Source organism: Balaenoptera acutorostrata, chromosome 1 (assembly GCF_949987535.1).
Source record: "Balaenoptera acutorostrata chromosome 1, mBalAcu1.1, whole genome shotgun sequence".
NCBI classification, from domain to species: Eukaryota; Metazoa; Chordata; class Mammalia; order Artiodactyla; family Balaenopteridae; genus Balaenoptera; species Balaenoptera acutorostrata.
This window is the reverse complement of record NC_080064.1, coordinates 54,840,302-54,861,378: the sequence shown is the minus strand read 5'-3', so window position 1 is coordinate 54,861,378 and position 21,077 is coordinate 54,840,302. Positions and strand designations below refer to the sequence as shown.

The 21,077-nt window shown below is 36.1% G+C and overlaps 1 protein-coding gene across 2 annotated transcripts in view; it reads left to right on the top strand.

Annotated features, from left to right (window-relative positions):
* Positions 1 to 20,788, top strand: part of ITGB3BP (integrin subunit beta 3 binding protein) — an 87,740-nt gene extending 66,952 nt beyond the window's left edge. The window contains exons 5-8 of one of the 2 annotated variants that reach the window (XM_007164339.2): positions 6,847 to 6,910; positions 7,333 to 7,426; positions 7,760 to 7,819; positions 20,455 to 20,788. In XM_007164339.2, coding sequence (XP_007164401.1) covers positions 6,847 to 6,910; positions 7,333 to 7,426; positions 7,760 to 7,819; positions 20,455 to 20,462 — 226 coding nt within the window. In that variant the 3' untranslated portion in view covers positions 20,463 to 20,788. Of the gene's footprint in view, positions 1 to 6,846; positions 6,926 to 7,332; positions 7,427 to 7,759; positions 7,820 to 20,454 lie in introns of both variants that reach the window. The other variant, XM_007164338.2, reaches the window with a different exon arrangement.
* The last annotated feature ends 289 nt before the right edge of the window (positions 20,789 to 21,077 follow it).

Sequence of the window (21,077 nt, the reverse complement as noted above, 5' to 3'; positions counted from 1 at the left end):
ATATAAGAAACAGACAAACAAAAAAACAATAAATGAACTAAACAAAACAAACATGTAGATACAGAGAACAGAGTGGTTACCAGAAGGGAGGGGACAGAGGGAGGGCAAAATGGATAAAGGGGATCAACTGTATGGTGACAGATGGAAACTAAATTTTTGGTGGTAAGCACACTGTAGTGTATGCAGAAGTGGAAATATAAGGTTGTACACATGAAACATATAATTTTATAAACCAATATTACCTCAAAATAAAGAGGAAAAAAAAACACCTGGGTTCAAGTCCTGACTGTGCTCCTTATTGTGTACCCTTGAATAATTAAATAATTTATTTATGCTTCAGTTTCCATACCAATAAAATGGAGATAATATTTACCACAGAGTTGTTTTTTTGTTGTTGTTGTTTTTGTTTTAATTTATTTACTTTTATTTATTTATTTTTGGCTTGTTGGGTCTTCGTTGCTACGCGTGGGCTTTCTCTAGTTACGGCGAGCAGGGGCTACTTTTCATTGCAGTGCGCGGGCTTCTCATTGTGGTGGCTTCTCTTGTTGCGGAGCACGGGTTCTAGGCGTGCCGGCTTCAGTAGTTGTGGCTTGTGGACTCTATAGTTGTGGCTCGCAGGCTCTAGAGCACAGGCTCAGTAGTTGTGGTGCACGGGCTTAGTTGCTCCGCAGCATGTGGGATCTTCCCGGACCAGAGTTCGAACCCGTGTCCCCTGCACTGGCAGGCGGATTCTTAACCACTGCACCACCAGGGAAGTCCCCAGAGAGTTGTTTTAAAGATTAAACAGGATACAGCTTGTAAAGTAATAAATACTATGCTTTGTATTTCGAAAGAGCTCAAAAAATGTTAGCAATATATTTCATTTTTATAATCCAGCTATCATCATCCAAAATAATTTAGATTAATAGAGTTAGGTAAATAGAGGTTCAGTGATGGATTAACCTTTTTCTGTATGAGACATTTTTTTTTAACATCTTTATTGGAGTATAATTGCTTTACAATGGTGTGTTAGTTTCTGCTTTATAACAAAGTGAATCAGCTATACATATACATATATCCCCATATCTCCTCCCTCTTGCGTCTCCCTCCCACCCTCCCTATCCCACCCCTCTAGGTGGTCACAAAGCACCCAGCTGATCTCCCTGTGCTGTGCGGCTGCTTCCCACTAGCTATCTGTTTTACATTTGGTAGTGTATACATAATATTGTGAGAATAAAGAAAAACTTGTTCATTAAACTTATTGTGGTAATCATTTCATGATGTAGGAAGGTCAAATCATTATGCTGTACACCTTAAACTTATATAGTGTTGCATGTCAATTATATCTCAATAAAACTGAAAGAAAAATTAAAATAAATTTAAAGAAAAGAAAATTTTGAGGATTTTATCCCTGTTATGTACATGCAGCTCTCAGGTTTCTTGAGATTTTATAATAATACAGTCTCTTATGGGTAGTGACTTTCAAATAAGTTTTTAGTAATGGAATTAATTAAGAGTTCACTTGTGGCCTATGAGAGTATAGTGTTAGTAGAGTAGTAAGGCAGAAATCTGAATATTTGAATTTAATTTCAGTATGGAGGAAGTGGAGATTGATCTAGACCATTACTTTGAGCAATGGTTTGTAAAAGAGACAATATTCATTAAGTAAAAGGAGAGTTAAACAGCATCAGGGGCCCAGCAAAATCATATATGTACTTGTAATATTGACCATCAATAGTGCTGTAAGTTTTCTCTAGCACTCACAGCTTGGGCCAGGAATGAATAAAACAAATAGGTAGGAAATCCAGGATTACGTATTAGACACGCATGTGTGTGGCAGGTTAAGGGACTGAGAAAATTTTCTTTTTCTTCAAGTTTTTTCCAGCTTAATTGAAATATAATTGACAAATAAAAGATATATATTTAAAGTGTATAACGTGATGATTTAATATATGTATACATTGTGAAGTAATTATGACAGTATTGTTAATTAACATATTTATCATCTCACATAGTTACCTTGTTTTCTTGGTGGTGAGAATGCTTAAGATCTACTCTCTTATCAATTTGAAGTATACAATATAGTATTTTTAACTATAGCTACCGTGCTGTACATGAGATCCCCAGAACTTATTCATCTTATAAATGAAGCCTTGTACCCTTTGACCAGCATCTCCCTGTTTCCCCGACCCAGCTTTCTCAGTGATGTAACAAACTGATGAACTATGAAGTCTATGATCAGAAGGACGTAAAAGAAAGAAAAAAATAAAAGATGAGCATATTTCACTTGGATCTAGGAATGGATGTTCACTGGACTAGGTCTTTTTTATTTTATTCATTGATCCATCAAATAATATCTACCATACTACAGACACCATGCTAGGTAACTTGGTTTATAACGTAAACAAGTAGAGACTGTCCTTTCCTTCATGGAACTTACAATCTGGTGAGGAAGACAGATGCCAAACAATTGGAAGTTACAGAAAGGGGGAAATCAGGATCTTTAAAGACCGTTATGGCTTTTAGACGTTTCTCCTCTTCTCTCACTACACCCACAGTGCCTGCACAGTTAATACAGCAGGCACCATGGGTCGCATGCTAGGGAATCTTGAAGACGTTAGTGGGCTCCTTTCCTATCTCCTTTGCCTCCCTTCTTCCACGCCTAGAATGGCACAGCAACAGCTGAGTTAATCACCTGTATCGGCAATTTTTAGTCAGACGCACCAATTTAATGATAGTTTCTCCGTATTCTTTTAGTTCTCCCCTCAGAATATATCTGAGGAACTTAATGGAGAAAAGGAAAATGATGAAGCTAAATTTGAAGGTAAGAATGGAAAATAATTGAAAGCAGTCAAGATGGGAAAAAAAACAATTGGAGCAGAATGATAGTTTTGAAAGTTACATTACATATGACTTGCTTGAAACTGTGGAAGAAATTTACAGCATAATTAATGGATACATCCCTCCATGGATTTTATGTGGTCGAAGCATCTAATTTCAGTTGTTCTTCAGAATAATAAGACTTCCTCTTTGGGGAAAATGAGAGAACTCTGAATTTCACAGTGAGACTTTTCTAGGCAAATTGGAAAAGGCACCGAAAACCCTGAATTTTTGGCATGTGGCTTTCTCAAGAGAGCAAGAGATATTAATAGTGAACATACCGTAAGAATCTGCCCTGACATAAGGCAGTCTGGCAAAAACATGTCACAACGTGAACAGCTTTCTGTTGTGCCGGAGCAACTGGATCATAGTTTCTTTTTTAAAGTATCTTAGAGGACTAACCCAGACACTTTAAAAATACTAGTTGGTAAAAAAAAAAGATGATGCTGGACTTTTACTCTACTGACAAACAAAAAAAGATTCATTCAAGGAGGACCAAGATTTCAGATTTCTCAAGTTGTACTACAGTGGTCTTTGGCCATAATATAGGATGTGATCAAATCTTATAAGGATGCCATGAAGCTGGCAGCGGTCACTGGATATCGGGATGCAGTACCCATCAACATCTGCATAGCTTGCAATGGTCATTATAAGATGAAGGATTTGATCCAATTTAGTCCAGCCAGAGGCAAATCTGTTTACGAAGGGAGTAGTGTTCTATAAAATATGAACGGCACCTACTGATGACACTTTCACTCACCAGCTTGAAAGAGGGAGCAACAGTAACTTGGAAATTTTGTAACAGAAATGTACTCTGCAGGCAGGAATAAGTAAATTAGTGAAGGGACATCGAGATGATATTAAAGCAAACAGTGATGCTGTCTTAAGGCAACAAAGTACAGTTTGAACCATCCATTGAAAATATAGAAAATGCTATTAGCAGCAATAAAAATCTAGTCTCCAGCACAAATGGGATTAAATATAAAAATTGCCATTTTCTCTAGGATGAAGACAGTGGCAACCATTCTTCTCCCAAAAGCTGCTCAGCAAGTAGTTTATCTCCAAAGATTATGAAGCCTTGTCCACTGAGTCAGAAGATGTCGAAATGGAGAACACACTTCCTGAATTTCTCAAAATTTAACAGTTGGATGACAGTTTTAAAACCATTCTGTGAATTTGGTTGCCACCGAGATGGGAAAAGGAGTTGATTTCACCTAGGAAGAAGTAAAAGGAGGAGGAAGAGGAAAGGAAAGGAAATTAAAATAAAAATTACAAGAGTGGGGCTTCCCTGGTGGAGCAGTGGTTGAGAATCTGCCTGCTAATGCAGGAGACACGGGTTCGAGCCCTGGTCTGGGAAGATCCCACATGCCACGGAGCGGCTGGGCCCGTGAGCCACAGCTGCTGAGCCTGCGCGTCTGGAGCCTGTGCCCCGCAACGGGAGGGGCCGCGATAGTGAAAGGCCCGCGCACCGCGATGAAGAGCAGTCCCCGCACCGCGATGAAGAGTGGCCCCCACTTGCCGCAACTGGAGAAAGCCCTCGCACGAACCGAAGACCCAGCACAGCCAAAAACTAAATATATAAATAAATAAATAAATAAATAAATAAAATAAAATAAAAAATTAAAAAAAAAAAAAAATTACAAGAGTGATGGAGTGTCCACTACACTACTTTGTCCTGCAGTGGAGGCAAGTTTCCCTGCAAAAGTAGCTTAGGCATGTGAAGAATATCTTGATACTCAGTGAATTGCTACTCAGTCCAAAAACTCCAAGGTTACAGTTTGCTTAGCTGCTGGATAACTATCTTAACTTGGGAGAGAGATTTACTAATAGGATTGTTGGGGATGCTACATAGCACAGCTCCTGGGGGCACCATTCACATCTTACTCTATCTGAACAGAGCTCCTTTGAGTCATTCAAGATGGCAACCCTGCAGGACCCATCCCTTCCCACACAATTCCCTGAGGGTAGACAGGGAACAGCATCAGTTCCTTAAGGTGTGATAAGACAGTGTGGAGAGGCTCTGCCCCTCCAATCCTCCCAGGAAAGGGATGCAATGAAAACAGCCCCTAGGACTCCTCATAGCAGAGTAGCTTAATTGCCTCAGCTTTGCACTTCTGAAGCACTTAGTAGGCTTACGTATAATATAGGGGAAGCTGGAGGTTCCCAGCCCTGGGTGGGAGTCACTTAAGTCGTCTTGCTCCTTCAGGCTTTTGGAGCTCAATTGGAGGAGCTGGAATCCTTTTATGATACTGTCACAAACTGAGGTTCCAGTGGTGAGCAGTTGAGGCCTCAGACAGATAGATGACTTCTAATTTAAAATGCATAATAATAAAGGTAAATTTTTAAAGAAAGAATATGACCTGTAATTCCACTATCCTCACATAATTTTTAGCTTTTGCATAATGCTTTCTCTCCATTCCTTGTTGCATACTTAGATATATATTTTACTTAGTTGAAACATACTGTTCAGGGACTTCCCTGGTGGCACAGTGGTTAAGAATCCACCTGCCAATGCAGGGGACACAGGTTCGAGCCCTGGGCCAGGAAGATCCCACATGCCACGGAGCAACTAAGCCCGTGCACCACAACTACTGAGCCTGCGCTCTAGAGCCTGTGAGCCACAACTACTGAAGCCCGCGCACCTGGAGCGCGTGCTCCGCAACAAGAGAAGCCACTGCAATGAGAAGCCCGCGCACCACAACGAAGAGCAATCCCCGCTCGCCACAACTAGAGAAAGCCCACGTGCAGCAACGAAGACCCAATGCAGCAAAAAATTAATTAATTAAAAAAAGAAAAACATACTGTTCATATTCATTGTGTATGTACGTTTAACATCACATTTGTCTTATTTTTTAATAGCACACAAATGTTAATGGATAACACTGATGTGATTTTGAAAAGCATTTAAAGAGAATATCTAGTTTCTCTCATAAAATCGATAGTATAGATTTGTGCTCTCCGAAACAGTAGTCACTAGCCAGCCACACATGCCTAATGAGCATTTGAAATGTGACTATTCTGAAATGAGATGTGCTATGCGTGTAAAGTATACACTGAATTTTGAAAAAAAAAGTAAGTATAAAATATCTCGAATAATTTTTATATTGATTACATGTTGAAATGGTAATACTTTGGATATATTGGGTTAAATATATCATTAAAATTAAGTTCACCTATTTCTTTTTACTTCTTTTAATGTGGCTACTAGAAAATTTTTAATTACATATGTGGCTTGCATTATATTTTTGTTAGACTGCACTGGTATAGATTATCATACACAGCTATGAGATCTTAAAATTGAAAAAGAAACTAAAATTGCAGCCATAAGGAAATGGTTAAATCATCTTTGGTGTATTCACTAGGTACAATATTGTGCAGCTTTTAAAATTATAGACACATGAATATGTGTGTGTTTGTGTGTGTGTAATGTTATATTAAGGCAAGAAAGTGTGATATAAAGTTATAAAAATATTTTAAAAACCTAAGATTTTTCCAGAATGCTAATATGCTAACTAGAGATATGTTTAGAAGGAAAGTAGAATTACAAAGTGAAGTTTTCTTTGTTTTCAAATTTAAAAGAGTGCCTTTGTGTCTTTGTCACACTGAAATATATTAAAGCTAAAAAACTTGGTTTTTTAGTAAAGAAGATCACTGGGTAACACTGATTCATAGGCTTAGATCTAGGTAAATAAGGAGATGGTGATGTATTAGTTTTCTCAAAGTGGTATGGGGGAGAAAGGACAAGCCAGCTACATCTTCTCTCCCACTGCTTAGTGGGAATGAGGAAGTGAAACACCAAAGGACAGGATGGGTGGTAAAATATACTGTTTGTAAAGGAATGAAAGCATGAAGGAGGAGCATTTACATCTTTTACCACTTTGAAAAATATAAAGAAAAGGATTAGAAAACTGAATCAAAGATGCTTTCAAAAGAATTAAAGCTCTGAAAGTGCCTGATCTTGCTGAATATTTTTTTCTTCATTCATAGATTCATGGTGTTGCTATCTAAAGTTGAGAAATCATCAGATGAATTCATGGAAATAATGCAAAATTTAAGTAATATACAGGTTTGCTTTTTTTGGCATATAATTTTTCATATTCTGTTACCCTATTTGAAAAAGAATAGGAGAATCCAATCCCAGAAAGAACTTACAGGGGATATGTTCAATTTACTTTCCATGGGAACTTCTTTTCATATATGAACATTAATTAACCATAATATTTTAGTAATATCTGGCTTCTTCACATTTAAAAGTAAATTTATTAATTATGTTTAGTCTTTTTAGTTAATAAATTGTTTTTATTCAGGTATTTTAAGGCTTGCAATAGTTAACCTAACCGAAAAAGTTAAATTTCATTATCATAGAGTTTAAGTTTTTCATATGAAGGAAGCAGTGTACTGTATTTTCACTAGACTTGTCAGTAGTATTATATTTGTAGAGAACTTAACTCATTTAAGATGACTTTCTTTTAGGCTTTGGAGGACAGTAGAGAGCTTGAAAATCTCATTGGTATCTCCCATGCATCATGTGTCTTAAAAAGAGAAATGCAGAAAACAAAAGACCTAAGTAAGAGAAATTTATGAGTTTTTGATTGTGTCTCTCTATTACTTGTTTGCAAACTTAGAACAGGAAGCCACATATCTTTTGCCAGGATATGTTATTTCAGGGATTCTTCTTGAATGTGAAGGGAAAGAATGTACCTTGGTAACTGGTATTAGGCTTTTTTTTTAATGCAGTTCTCATTCTTTAAAAAAGATATACGGTATTGCATTTTATACTTGATATTTATAAGTATGTATTGCTTGAAATTATTGTTTCTTATGAAGTTGTTTCTTCCAAAATGAGAAATTATTTAATATTCCGTATTAATTTTTAATGTGAGATTTTTTTTTCCTTTAGTGACAAAAGTAACAAAACAGAAACTATTTGAAAAGAAGAATTCAGGACTTCCCAACAAAGGTAAAGAGTTGTGTTTTAATTTATTACATAAAGAGATCCTTTCATCTCATTTTACCATTTCAACCAATTATCATGGGCCCTTTTTTTAAAAGACCACGAATCTCATTTGAAAAACATTATATTGCATTTAGCAAAAGACCGTGTCTCGTAAGATCAGCTTCCCTGATGATTGAACTTTTGAAATACAATTTTCGGTTCAAGAGTTAAATTTTTTCTTCTATCAAAAGTTCTTTTTGGGGGCTTCCCTGGTGGCGCAGTGGTTGAGAATCTGCCTGCCAATGCAGGGGACACGGGTTCGAGCCCTGGTCTGGGAAGATCCCACATGCCGCGGAGCAACTAGGCCCGTGAGCCACAATTGCTGAGCCTGCGCGTCTGGAGCCTGTGCTCCGCAACAAGAGAGGCCGCTATAGTGAGAGGCCCGCGCACCGCGATAAAGAGTGGCCCCCACTTGCCGCAACTAGAGAAAGCCCTCGCACAGAAACGAAGACCCAACACAGCCATAAATAAATTAATTAATTAATTAAAAAAAAATTTGTTAAAAAAAAAAAAAAAAGTTCTTTTTGAGAATACAGACAAGTGGTGCAACAATGCATTAATATATGGCAGCTTTTAATGGTGAATTAGAAAGATCCACAAAACATGAAAAGTTACTTTGTAACCAGTGTTCTGAAAACTTTCAGATTATTAATGACATTTGATCTACTGTGAACTCTTATACCTTGTAGCATTTCACAGTATGGGAAACTAAATTAGCAGATTTTAAGTTCTCGTGTAACACATGCACATTCATACCTCAGTAAGCAAAATACTATAAAATATTAAAACCATTAGACCAACTTAAGAGGGATGATTTTAATATTACTGACATGAATGCCATTTGGCAATCTCTGCAGATGGAGGTAGGCCTTGAAGTGGATAGCCATGTTTTAGTCTACCATTTTTGAGTACCAATGACTGCCATTTGTTGAGGACTAGTAATTACTGTGTTCCCAATACTAGGATCAGCAGATCATTACAACAACCCTGCAAGATAGCTATTATTGTCATTATAGATAAGGAACAAAGACACAGAAAAATATTAAGTAACTTGCCCAAAGACACTGCTACTTAAGTGTCAGAGCAGGGCTTCCAACTAAAGACCAGTCTTACCTCAAAAAGTATGGTCTTTGCATTTTTCCATGTTGTCTCTTCCTAAAACAAATGAAATCATCCAGTCATCCCTGCTCTCAGATTCAAACACAAGGCATAACTGAAACTGGTTCAACCAATCTAGTATGTTAGTCTGTGTTTAGGATCTTTAACAAAGCCAGCGATGAGTTTGCAGTGGAAAGGGCTGGGATTCCCTGCTGGTCAGTTCCAAAGGCCAACTGGGTCATGGCAGGGCAGCAGCCATGGAAAAACTCCTCCAAAACTCATGTGGGAAGGGAACTGAGCAGGCTTCCTGAGCCATTCAGTTGGGCAGCTAACTCCCATTAGGATCCATAGAATTTAAGAGCATGAAGGCAGCTCTTTCCTAGAAAAGGCTTGAGATCTCTTCTAATGCTGTGTAGCTTGATTATAATGTGTAACTGGTTTTCAGTGGTTTTAATCTCTACTAACTTGACAAGTTTTAGAGGATCATAATGGGAAATTGGAATATTTATTATTTCCCAACTAGAGGAAATCTTTCTTCTATATATTCTGTGGCAATGGTGTAATTTTTTTTTTAATCTGTAATTTCCTAGAACTAATTAGAATTAGGCTTTACATTAGGCCTGTGCCAAGTTTTGAGAAATGAGGAAAGGAAAATTGTAGAACAAATAGGTGAACTGTCACTGCTAATAATTAATGGGAAAAAATTTCCCAAAAGTATTGTTTCCTTCCCTAAACATTTATTAAGACATTAAAGTTATTTCCACATGTTAAAACAGTCATCTCCTTTCAGTTATCCAGTACATACTGATTCTTTGTGTGTGTCTGCATGATCAGCCTTAAAACTATTTTCTAGTATTTTAGGCATTAAAACTGACTTGCCCATTACCAGGTGTTCCCTAAGAACTGAGTGTTTGTTCATGCATAGAGGAGATTGTATCACTAAATCATGCTTTAAAGTTTCTAATAAGCATTGATTATTTGTTGTGGTTTAAATGAAAACTGAGCTAAGATATATTAAATATATAATATTTATATAAATTATATAGAAATATATATATGAAAATATATGTCATTTTCCATTTCTGTTTCTTGTCAAGAGCTACATTAACTCTTTTTTTGTCCCCCCCCCCCTTTTTAATTAATTAATTTATTTATTTTTGGCTGTGTTGGGTCTTCGTTTCTGTGCGAGGGCTTTCTCTAGTTGTGGCAAGCGGGGGCCACTCTTCATCACGGTGCGCGGGCCTCTCACTGTCGCGGCCTCTCTCGTTGCGGAGCACAGGCTCCAGACGCGCAGGCTCAGTAGTTGTGGCTCACGGGCCTAGTTGCTCCGCGGCATGTGGGATCCTCCCAGACCAGGGCTCGAACCCGTGTCCCCTGCATTAGCAGGCAGATTCTCAACGACTGCGCCACCAGGGAAGCCCTAACTCTTAATATTTACTTAGGTATTCAAATCTTCATTAGTGTATCACTTATTTTTTAAAGTAATATTGCCTGAAAAATAGATTGAATTTTTTAATTTGAATTTGAGCTAAATATTTTTACAGAATACTTTTCCCTGTTTTTTTCTCTGGTTCCTAATATATGTATTTTTTAATATTAGTGGGATTTTTTTTTTCAGTTATAGGTGATGGACACCAACACATGCACGTTATATGTAAATTTCTTTGCTAAGTTAACTTTTACCCCCTTCTATTCATACATTCATTTTAAGAGGGCTTTGTTAGTTTTTTTGACAGTTCAAACTAATTTGCTTTATATATTCCTTATTTGGGGATCTAGCCTTCAGCTTTTCATAAAAATTTCTAATTTACTCTTTTCTTTTACTATGCTGTTACCCAGAATTACTTAAATTTTAAAATGTTTTGAAAATCTCCATAATATTAGAAATTATATAGTCACAAATTACATAATATAAAAATCAGCCCTATAATATGTTTTGGATTTGGTTTATTAGGTAATTATGAAAATGAAAATAAACAGATTACTTGTTTCACTATCAAAAGAATGTCCTTCAGATTTTTTTCATTTAGATTCTTATCAAATTTTCCCAGAATAGTTAAAATAGACAATAACAGAAGAATTCCAACATTTATGCTGTCATTGCACCTTTGAATTGGTCCTTTAGTTCTGTTTATTTTTTTTCATTTCAGTGCTAGTTTGTTTAGCATCAGTTGTAGTCTTTATTACAGGCAGAGAAGTATAATTGTAAAGATAAGACTCTAGTGTTTTAATTAAATAGACATCTGACACACATTCTAAGGCTTTATATAACCTATTCCAGGGAAATTTAAAACATACACAGTAACATGAAAAGGTACACTGAGATTTTCATAGTTTTCAGAACTGGACCTTGCACATTAGGGAATGCCTTGATAGAGCATATGAATAAAGAGGACCTCCTTTGCTAAATACAAATTTCTTAAACAAAGGAAGGCTTCTTTCTTTTTTCAGTTACTTAGGAAGTAAGCCTAACTTCACTTTCCTTAATAATATTGGCTTTATGACTATTAGAAAAATAATGAAATGAAAGGTTCTTTTTCTGTTATATTTGGATGCGAATTTTCAAAATTATTTTTAATTTGTTATGCTGAAGATTTAAAACATATGACCATTCAATGGGTTGATACAGATGGAATGTCACATTATCATCACATGGGAAGGCATGAAATTTATTTACTTTGCATAATCAACCCCTACATAAAACAACTTGATACAAATATTCCTGAGACAATAGATGGCATTATATTGTACTTGGTATTTTCATTTTTTCTGGAAATATTAGAAAATACCAGCATTGTTTGTCTGTGACTAGTACTTCCAGTAAACAAAATGTTTTTTAAAAGAATGTAAGCAAATTGTAGAGCAGTTGCCAAGATATGAAATCTAGACACTTAAGATATGAAATCTAGACACTTAGCTTCAGTCCAAAACATATTTTATCTGTTTTGAGAATAATTGTGTAGGTTGAAGTATGCATAATTTAAATGAAATGTAACCATCTGAACTTTACATTGTTCAAAAAAGTTGATTGTTTCAGCTGTTTATAATACAAAATATTTCAGAATTTCTAGCTCTGGCCTTAAAAAGAAAAAAGCACAAACTATCATGTTCTGGCTTTCTTTAGCTAACTTACCATCTTCTTGCATTGTAAAATTCATCTTGGTTATAGCATTTTGAAGTTTTCAAATTCTTGGACCACAGGACAAATTTTAAACTCCTTCTGTTCTAAGACTATAAAATAGCTTGATATTGCCTTTTCATTCTAACCACCCACTGAAGTATTTTTTAGCTTAAAAATATGTTGTTCTTTCCCCCACTCAGTCTTGAAAAAGTATTCATCATATCAGCTAAATAATTTTACTCCTAGAAAACTACTACCCTTTTTTTTTCTGTTATGTCTTAACATTAAGCAATATCTTTTTTCAAACAAATACTCCAATATTAAAAGCACTGAGGTTTAGACATGATGAATTTTAGGAGAAACAACAAAAATTCCCCTATGCTTTAACATTCTTATGTTTATGTTAACATTCTTATGTTTATCTCCAGATAAACATTAGTTTATCTGGAGATAAAAAATAGAGATGTTAGTTTTGGTGACACAAATACACATTAATGTACAACTGTAGTCCTCAGCTTTTTATAAGGATTCAGCTGTCACATATGCTGTATGTGGGTCATACCTTTTCCTATTAATAAATGTTCATGCTTTTGCTTTACACTATTCATCACTTTTAGGGCTACATTTCGACTGCTTACTTGAGATTTGTCTAGGATTTAAGGAAAAACAAACTGGTTTATTACTTTTCAAAGCCTTTTAAATAATTTCTTCCAAGATTTATATTTTTTTATACTTTACTAGAAGTATGATGCTTTTATCTTTTAAATAATTAGGTAAAAAATTTTAAACCATAGATTTTAACTCATTTAATAGCAATTATGTGTTTAAGAGGTGTAAATAACTTGCTATCAGACATTACAAATATCCAGGTGCTCTGTATGTGCTGATGACAACAAAATTGAAACGAAAGACTGTAATAATTCTGACTGGTTTTCTCTGCAGAAGATATTGATTATTTGTGTGTGGTGAGAGATTTGGAAAATTCAATTAAAGGAGTTGTGCAAAGGTTTCATAAATTTTCCTTCTACAGCGTGTACACAGACATTGTTGCGTATTAAATCAATGCAGCACTTCACAATATATTTTCTTTGAAACATAAAAATAAATAACATTTAAACAGTTCTGCTTACTACAGAAACAAATTTTATTTTCTGTGAAGCATTTAGTCATGTGCTATCACTGACTCATACACATTTGCCAGCTGTAACAAATTTTATAGACATTTTCTCCAGAGACATATTTCATATACTATGAATTTTTAAATGAGCAAATGGTGAAGAAGGGATGTCAGCAATATAAAAATTGATCAGTTAAAAGATAAAAGCATAAGTAAAGAGATTTGTATGGTAGTCTTAATAGGTTTTATTAAATAAAAATACTATAAAAAGATAGTAATGAACAGACTGAAGACTAACTGTTCTTGAGGTGGAGAAAAATTATTCTGGCACATTTAGTAGGAATTGGTTTTATGTCACCTGACAGGTGAACATTTTTTTTCCGTTTTAACTCTTAGAGTAGTCAGAAAAGCTCCTCAAAGTGTTAGATAAATTCTCTAAGTTGTTTTTGTATTTTAAACACATCTATATAATAATAAAGCAGATATTTATAGTGTTATATAACTAATTATATAGTTAAAAGCAGGACTTGGGCAATCAGTACATATTAGGTGTTTTTCTTCCTCCAGCTCAGACCTCACATAGGCAGAAAGTAGTCTTTTTCATTCACACTGTTCATACCATATGCTTCAGTCCTCTGGAATCTCTCTCTCTCAGGACGCCAGGCTTCTCTACTACTTCTCTCTCTGCCTGGATCGTACTTGCTTCCTTCTTTGTCTAGCAAACTCCTGCTCATTCCTTAAGGTCAGCCTTCAGTGTCACATCATTTGAAACTCTCCCCAGCTCGCCTAGGTAAAAGGCTAAATTGCTTCATCTTCTAGGCTTCTACAACACTTGTCTGAATGTTTATAAATGTATCATGTGGTAGCGTATTGTAATTGTCTGGTTACAGGGCTCTCTCTGGGCTTCTCCTTGGCAAACAAACAAAAGTCTTATCTCTATACTATAGTCCCAGAGTTTAGTATAGAACCTGGATAGAAGGTCCATAATGCATATTCAGTGAATGAATAAAAACAAATGGCCACTCTAAGAATTTTTTAAAGGAATTATTTAGATATTTTCAAATACTTATAAATTGCTATTTCCTTACATGCCCCATTCATTTAATATTTATTGAATGCCTACTAGGAGCCAGGCACTATTCTAACATTGGGGATACACTAATAAACAAGACAGACATAGTCCTGCCCTCAGGATTATAAAGCCTAGCACAAAAGATGAGTAATTATAATAAAACATAAGCACACATTATAATAATAAGTTTCTTGTCAGTTTTCATCCTAAATTTTTAAATGTACATTCTGAAACAGAATCAGGCAAATCTGTAGGCTGTTGAAACAAGAATTTATAGCCCCAAAGCTGTTACTTATAATGTAAAATAAAACTTTACGTGTAGGTTCTTTATTTTAATTTCATTTTGATTAAGCATTTATTCTGCATCATTACTATGACAACTTACTTTGCACTGTTTTCTGAAAAAAAAAGTTTTTTCTTTCATATAGAATTAATTATATGATCTTGATAGCTATGAATTCCTTAAAACCATTTTAAACCGAGGTACTGTTTCACCTTAATAATTAGGTTTAGCCTTGTTAGATTTCACTGTTTATTTTTCAGGTGGAAACATTTTAATTATATTATCAAACTTGGTATTGTCTGTCTGTAAAGAAAATAGGGACATTAGTTGAAATTATATTTTATCTATTCTTATAAATAATAGGAAGGCAGTCTAACAAGATCTGTGAGTTAGAGGCCGTTGAAAGAGAACACTGTTGAGCTTACCAGGCCAGCTTTCAGAGAGGGCATATTTTTTAGTGAATATAAAGAGGGCCCTTAATTGAGTACCTTTGGTAAAAATAGCTAATAGTGAGAGGTAGGTTATAGTTTCTATAGTGCACATCTGACTGAACAAAGACATAACAAGTCGGTGAGTTTGGAAATGTGCTGAATTAAGTAAATAATTACATATTAATTAGTTGTACCTTTCCTTCAAAACAATTCCTGTGGATTCAGCAATACAAGTAAAAATGATACATTTATAAATAGCTTACTATAACATATTAGCTAGAAGCATTATGAGTCATGATGTAACATTAGTGTTTAGTGTACCTGCAACTGAAGGTTCACAGTAAAAACTAGCATTATCCCAGACGTAGTGGCATCAATATTAAGATTCTTAGGAGCGAACCAGATGTTGCCTGTTTTCTCTCAGAAAAAAATTAATGCAAAAAAAGAATTCTATACTGAAAATACGTTGCTTTGGAAATGGTATCTCAAGTGATTAATATTATCTCCCTAACTAGCTGTTTTTAAAATATTTGCAAAGCATCTTCTACAGAAAATTGTATCACTTTCACTCCTTAAAATGTTCATTCTGTAGTATACAATAAATAATAGCTTATAATAATAGCTAAATATTTATTGAGCACTTTCAACGTGCCAGACACTGTTATAAGTGCTTTATACGCATCCCATTTAACCTTCACAACAACTTATGTGAAGTAGATAGTTATTATCTTTATTTTACAGGTAAGGAAACTGAGGCACAAAGAGGTTAAGTGCCTTGTACCAGAATCACTTAAGAGACAGAGCCAGTATACTAACCAGAGTAGTCTGGTGCCAGAGCCTGTGCTCTTGCCCACTTCATGGTCGTAATCAGTGAATGTCAGGTTTCATGACTGCTCAAAGGTTTTAGATTCTATTGAGTTTTAAGTATACAATATATATACAAATACATACATTCATTCATTATAGGGTAAAATGTTTTATACAATTTCTGACCTATGGAAATCCAACAGCAAACTATTAGATGGTTGTCATAAATACACAGTTATACACACACATAAATATTCACAGTTATACATTTGGCAAATGAATATACACATTTAATATATGACAGTCTCATTAATGAACTTTTGGGAAACTTAAGAGTACTGAGAATAGCTTTGTGTTTGTGGATTCTAGTAAACATCATCACATGTTAGGGATGTTTTTCTGAGTCTTTATTTTGAGTAGTACTTTCAAAAACCTTGAAAGAATTAAGGTTGACCTACTAGTCAACTTCCCTTTTAGTGGGAAGCAACAGAGAGAAATTACAGTGAAATGTACTTGACTACCTTTGAGACATTTCCCTGGGTTCTTTTGATCATGTTTTCTTCTCACCTTGGGTGCTTTCTTCATGATCTCATCCATTCCTTGACTTTAGTTCTCACCTTAGTGTATAAGTCACCCTCCTCCTGAGCTGTAAACAATCTCAGCTCCCATACATTATTCCCCTAATATGCTGATTTCATCCCCCCCTCATATTATCCCTCATTGTATCTTTCTAGGGATTACATTCATCCAGTGATAAGGCTGAAAACCTTACAATTCTGTCTCATCTAGTTGTTCCCACATCCAAACTGCTGCCAAGTCATATCACTTCCCAAAACGTTTACTTCTCCTTTCCATGTCCACTGCACTGGTTTATTCCTTCATTACCTCTCATCCAGATTATCTGCATCCTCATTGTAACCTGCCTCTCTGCTCTTTGATCTCGTTTCCCTACAGCCTGTCCTGCTACTGAACAAATTATGCTTTCAAAGGTATCACTCCACCATATTCATAGTGAAATCCAAATTTATACCATCATTCAGAACTCTTCCCTGATCTGACCCCAGCTTACCTTTCTAACTTGTCTTTGTGCCTCAGTCACTCCAGATTATTTGCCATTCATACCTAGATACATTCCTCAGAAAGCACCTGTCTCATTTCCTTATCTTTGTTCTTGTCTCCTCTACTTGGCATACCTTTTCCCCCATCATCAAAATTTTACCCATCTTTCAAAACCTGCTTATAACTTACCTTACACAAGGCTTCCTTAGATCCCTCTCTTCCATGTTCTTTTATGCATTTGTCACAGCTGCCTAACTGGTATGACTAAGGGAGGATATTAAACTCCCTGATCTTGTCCTATGCCCTAGAAACCTCTGACAGTCACAATGCCCCTGACACCACTGTGGCCAGATTCCCTGTCTGCACATCAGCTTCTGCCCTCTGTCACACTTCAGTTATTATTCCTCCCAACCTATATTATTCAGTGGGGGTGAGCACCCCATATGCATTCGCTCCCAGAGCCTTTAGAAAGTGGAGCCTTTATAAAATAATGTTACAATAAGAGAGACTGTGCGTAAGGGAGACAGCAACCCATAGGCCACAGACAGTATGAAGACCAGCAAAAGAGGCGGAGAAAGCATGATTTGGGCTAATGTCAACAAGCGATGCTGAGATACATTTCCTAGAAACAGTGTAAATAAATCACTTGGTTAACAAAAGTGTGAGGATTAGTATAAACAAAGCACTTTGCTTAATGCCAACCTAGTATTCAAGCTAAGGATATAAGATTCATATTATATACATGAAATAATAGTAAATAATATAGTAAATAGTAAATAATAATAAATAAGGCAAGCTATGATAAGTGATACAAGTTCAGACCCTTCTTCTTTCTAGGATTCTGGCCAATAGCAAGTACAAAAAAAGATTATGAATCCAGCGAGGATCACAGTATCAACTTGATTAGTGGAGGAATTAACCTCCAACATGGCAGGCCCTCTGGTAGAAGGTTGGGGTAACTAATGTGGACTAAGGCAGAAGTGGAACCTCCCCTCTCCCATACTGAATCTAGATCTTGAATCCCATGTGCTCTCCTGAACCTGAGGAGAAAGCTGGATCCTTGAAACAGACCCAAGTCCACGTGTCTCTATAACAGTAAAGACCACAGACCTACCTTACATGCTTGGTTGCAGAAGAGAGAGAATGGGCCGGTCTCCTTACAACATGAAATTAAGAAGCATGAAGGCCAACTGGACTTGAGAGTAGACAGACGGTGAAAGGGAAACTGAATAGTGGGGAAGAAGAGTGTTGTGTAAGAATAGTGACCGAATATGACTAGTAAAATGTGGACTACTGTTCTGGACTTCAGTCAGTCAAATTTGTCACTTTTCCATGGGCTGTAGGGAGCAGAAGAGTTGACAGAAATTTCTTCCTCTTCAGACTGAGGAGAGTAAACATTCTTTTCTACTCTAAGTACGAAATGAAGAATAAGCAGTAGTATAGGAATACACAACATAGACCGCCTTTAGGATAGAGTGATTAGGTCATTATTTAAGGGTTCATGATTTTAAAATCAGTTTTAGTTATTCCACTGTACATAATCTCTAACAGAGGGCCATCCAAGACCCTAGTAATGGAAATGTTTGTATTTTACTAGGAAGCTGGAATTTGAAAAATGGGTAATGTTGATGGGCTGTGTAAACATACTAGGCAGAGATAACAACATGAACAAAAAAGGCAGAGAAGCAGAATGAACAGTAGATTCCAGATACATCATTGACAGTTATGATCACCAGGCTAATAAATTAGCTCAGACTTTATTCATTAGGCAGAAATGGACCAGTGAAGATTATTAAGGAAGTAACAATCCAAAATATGTTTTAGAAAGAATATAATATAATTGCTATATAAAGGATGATTTCTGTCAAAATACTGCTCATGAACTGCATCACTGGATGTAAATTTCTTCTCATTTGTGTTCTGAGAGCTTCATCTCCAGAAGCAGTATGACAGTGTGTAGAAAACCACCATGCTGCTGCTCCTCACACGTGTGCTATGATATACGTCACATTGATCAAAGTAGTGATTTTTGCTGGATCCTAAATTTGGCCTCAGAATCTTTCTCAACACAACTGTCCTGGCAGCCATGATCAACTGATGAGACTTCTTTGCAGGGCCTGGCATTGTAACAGAGAATGGGATTTGGATTAGATGTCCAGCACCAGCTCTACTACCTACTTTAGCTAGTGGCCTTAAACAAGGCACTCGGTTCCCAAAACCTTAATTATAAAATGGGACTGATGCTATTTACCTTGTGGATTATATAAAATAGTCTAGGGAATTCCCTGGTGGTCCAGTGGTTAGGACTTGGCACATTCACTGCCAGGGCCCTGGTTCAATCCCTGGTCAGGGAACTAAGATCCCGCAAGCTGCGCTGTGTGGCCAAAAAAACAAAAATAAAAAGCAAATTAATTAATTTAATTAATTAGCTTAATTAGTACCTTCCCCACAGTAACTTTTTTTTTAAATTTTTATTTATTTATATTTATTTTTGGCTGTGTTGGGTCTTCGTTTCTGTGAGAGGGCTTTCTCTAGTCGCGGCGAGCGGGGGCCACTCTTCATCGCGGTGTGCGGGCCTCTCACTGTCGCGGCCTCTCTTGTTGTGGAGCACAAGCTCCAGACGCACAGGCTCAGTAATTGTGGCTCACGGGCCTAATTGCTCCGCAGTATGTGGGATCTTCCCAGACCAGGGATCGAACTCGTGTCCCCTGCATTGGCAGGCAGATTCTCAACCACTGCACCACCAGGGAAGCCCTCCCACAGTAACTTTTTAATAAATGGCAGTCTTCCTTTCCTCCACAGTATTATCATTAGTTCTAACTGTGTATCAATAACCTATAAGGATATTAAGTGAACCCTAGGATGCTTAAAATCTTCTACTAGTATTCAGATCAGACTCAGCTCATGAGTTGGCAAAAGTTGGTTGTCAAGTTGGCAACCTATCTACTTGTAGGACAAGAAGAATATAGGTGGACTGTCATGAATAGGGAAATATAGGGGCCCACCATGTATTACTTATTCATAGCTGCCAATATAAGCAAGGAAGGGATATTTCAGGAAGTAAAGGGTCCACATGCCCTATGGGTATATATGCCATCAGCTGCCATTGGGTGCTTTTTTCAAAGGCTTCCTCTCACACAAGTGTCCTAAGGCCAAATAGACAAGAACTTCTATCACCACTAGGAGTCCCCAGAGGGACATACTCTGAATAGGAATGTCAGTAAAGACTGTCTCTTTTTTGTGGGGGCAGCTGTTGGAGGAAACACCTGCTGAAAGGCCCTGAAGGCTTACAGACAAAAGGCATGTAAGATTTGGTGTTTTCATTAGGTCATGTTGGAGTTTTAGAACCCTCTCGAAGTATCTCAAATCCATCTTCACATAAAGTGAAGAGTGCTACGTCAGAGTAGTCATATTGACAATTATTTGTGAAGGTGAATCTTGCTTTGAAGACTCAAAAATAGCAAATGAGAGATGACCAGTACCTAACTAAACTAGGTACCAAATTACATAGTAAACGGGTGTTTAAATCATTTCTTAAATCATGTATGAGATGCATGTTAATTTGGAAACTAATTCTTGATGATTTAATAAGCATCTTTTTTATCCTGCAGGCATTTAGAAGAAATGCACTCGCTATGAAAACGCCAACTTCTGTATCTGCCTGATCATATTTAAAGGAACAGAAGAAATGTTTGTAATTAATCTGCCCAGTAAATACCAGATCATAGCACAGGCAGGTGCATGTCTAGATAAAATTTCTTGCAGCTAATTTAAACTTTCTACACGCACCAGTAGATAATCTCAACGTAAATAATACATTTCTTCTTGACCCTTTAAAGTAAGCCAACATGTAGAAGAGGATCTTGACTTATATTTTGTATCTCATATGCTTCTATATACTTTTAGCATTTGTGGATAGACTTAATAAAGCATTAATAAAAATGGCACCTTTGGTAGAGCTATATATTTTAAAACTCATATTAAATCTAATAGTGAGTGGTATTAGGTACCAGTTTTCCCATTTAAAGCTCCAGATGTGTATTTATTAGATTCTTTTGAAAGCTTTTAAAGTTTATAAGTTTATTTTAGCTACTATCTCAGGGATGAGTCTTTATTATATTCTAGTTATTCTTATGCTTGTAGAGAAAAAGTATTTTCAAGCTTTTAAAATTTCCACATCTCCTTTTATAAAATATTGGAATGTATTTTTCAGTATAGACTTTTAAATATGAAG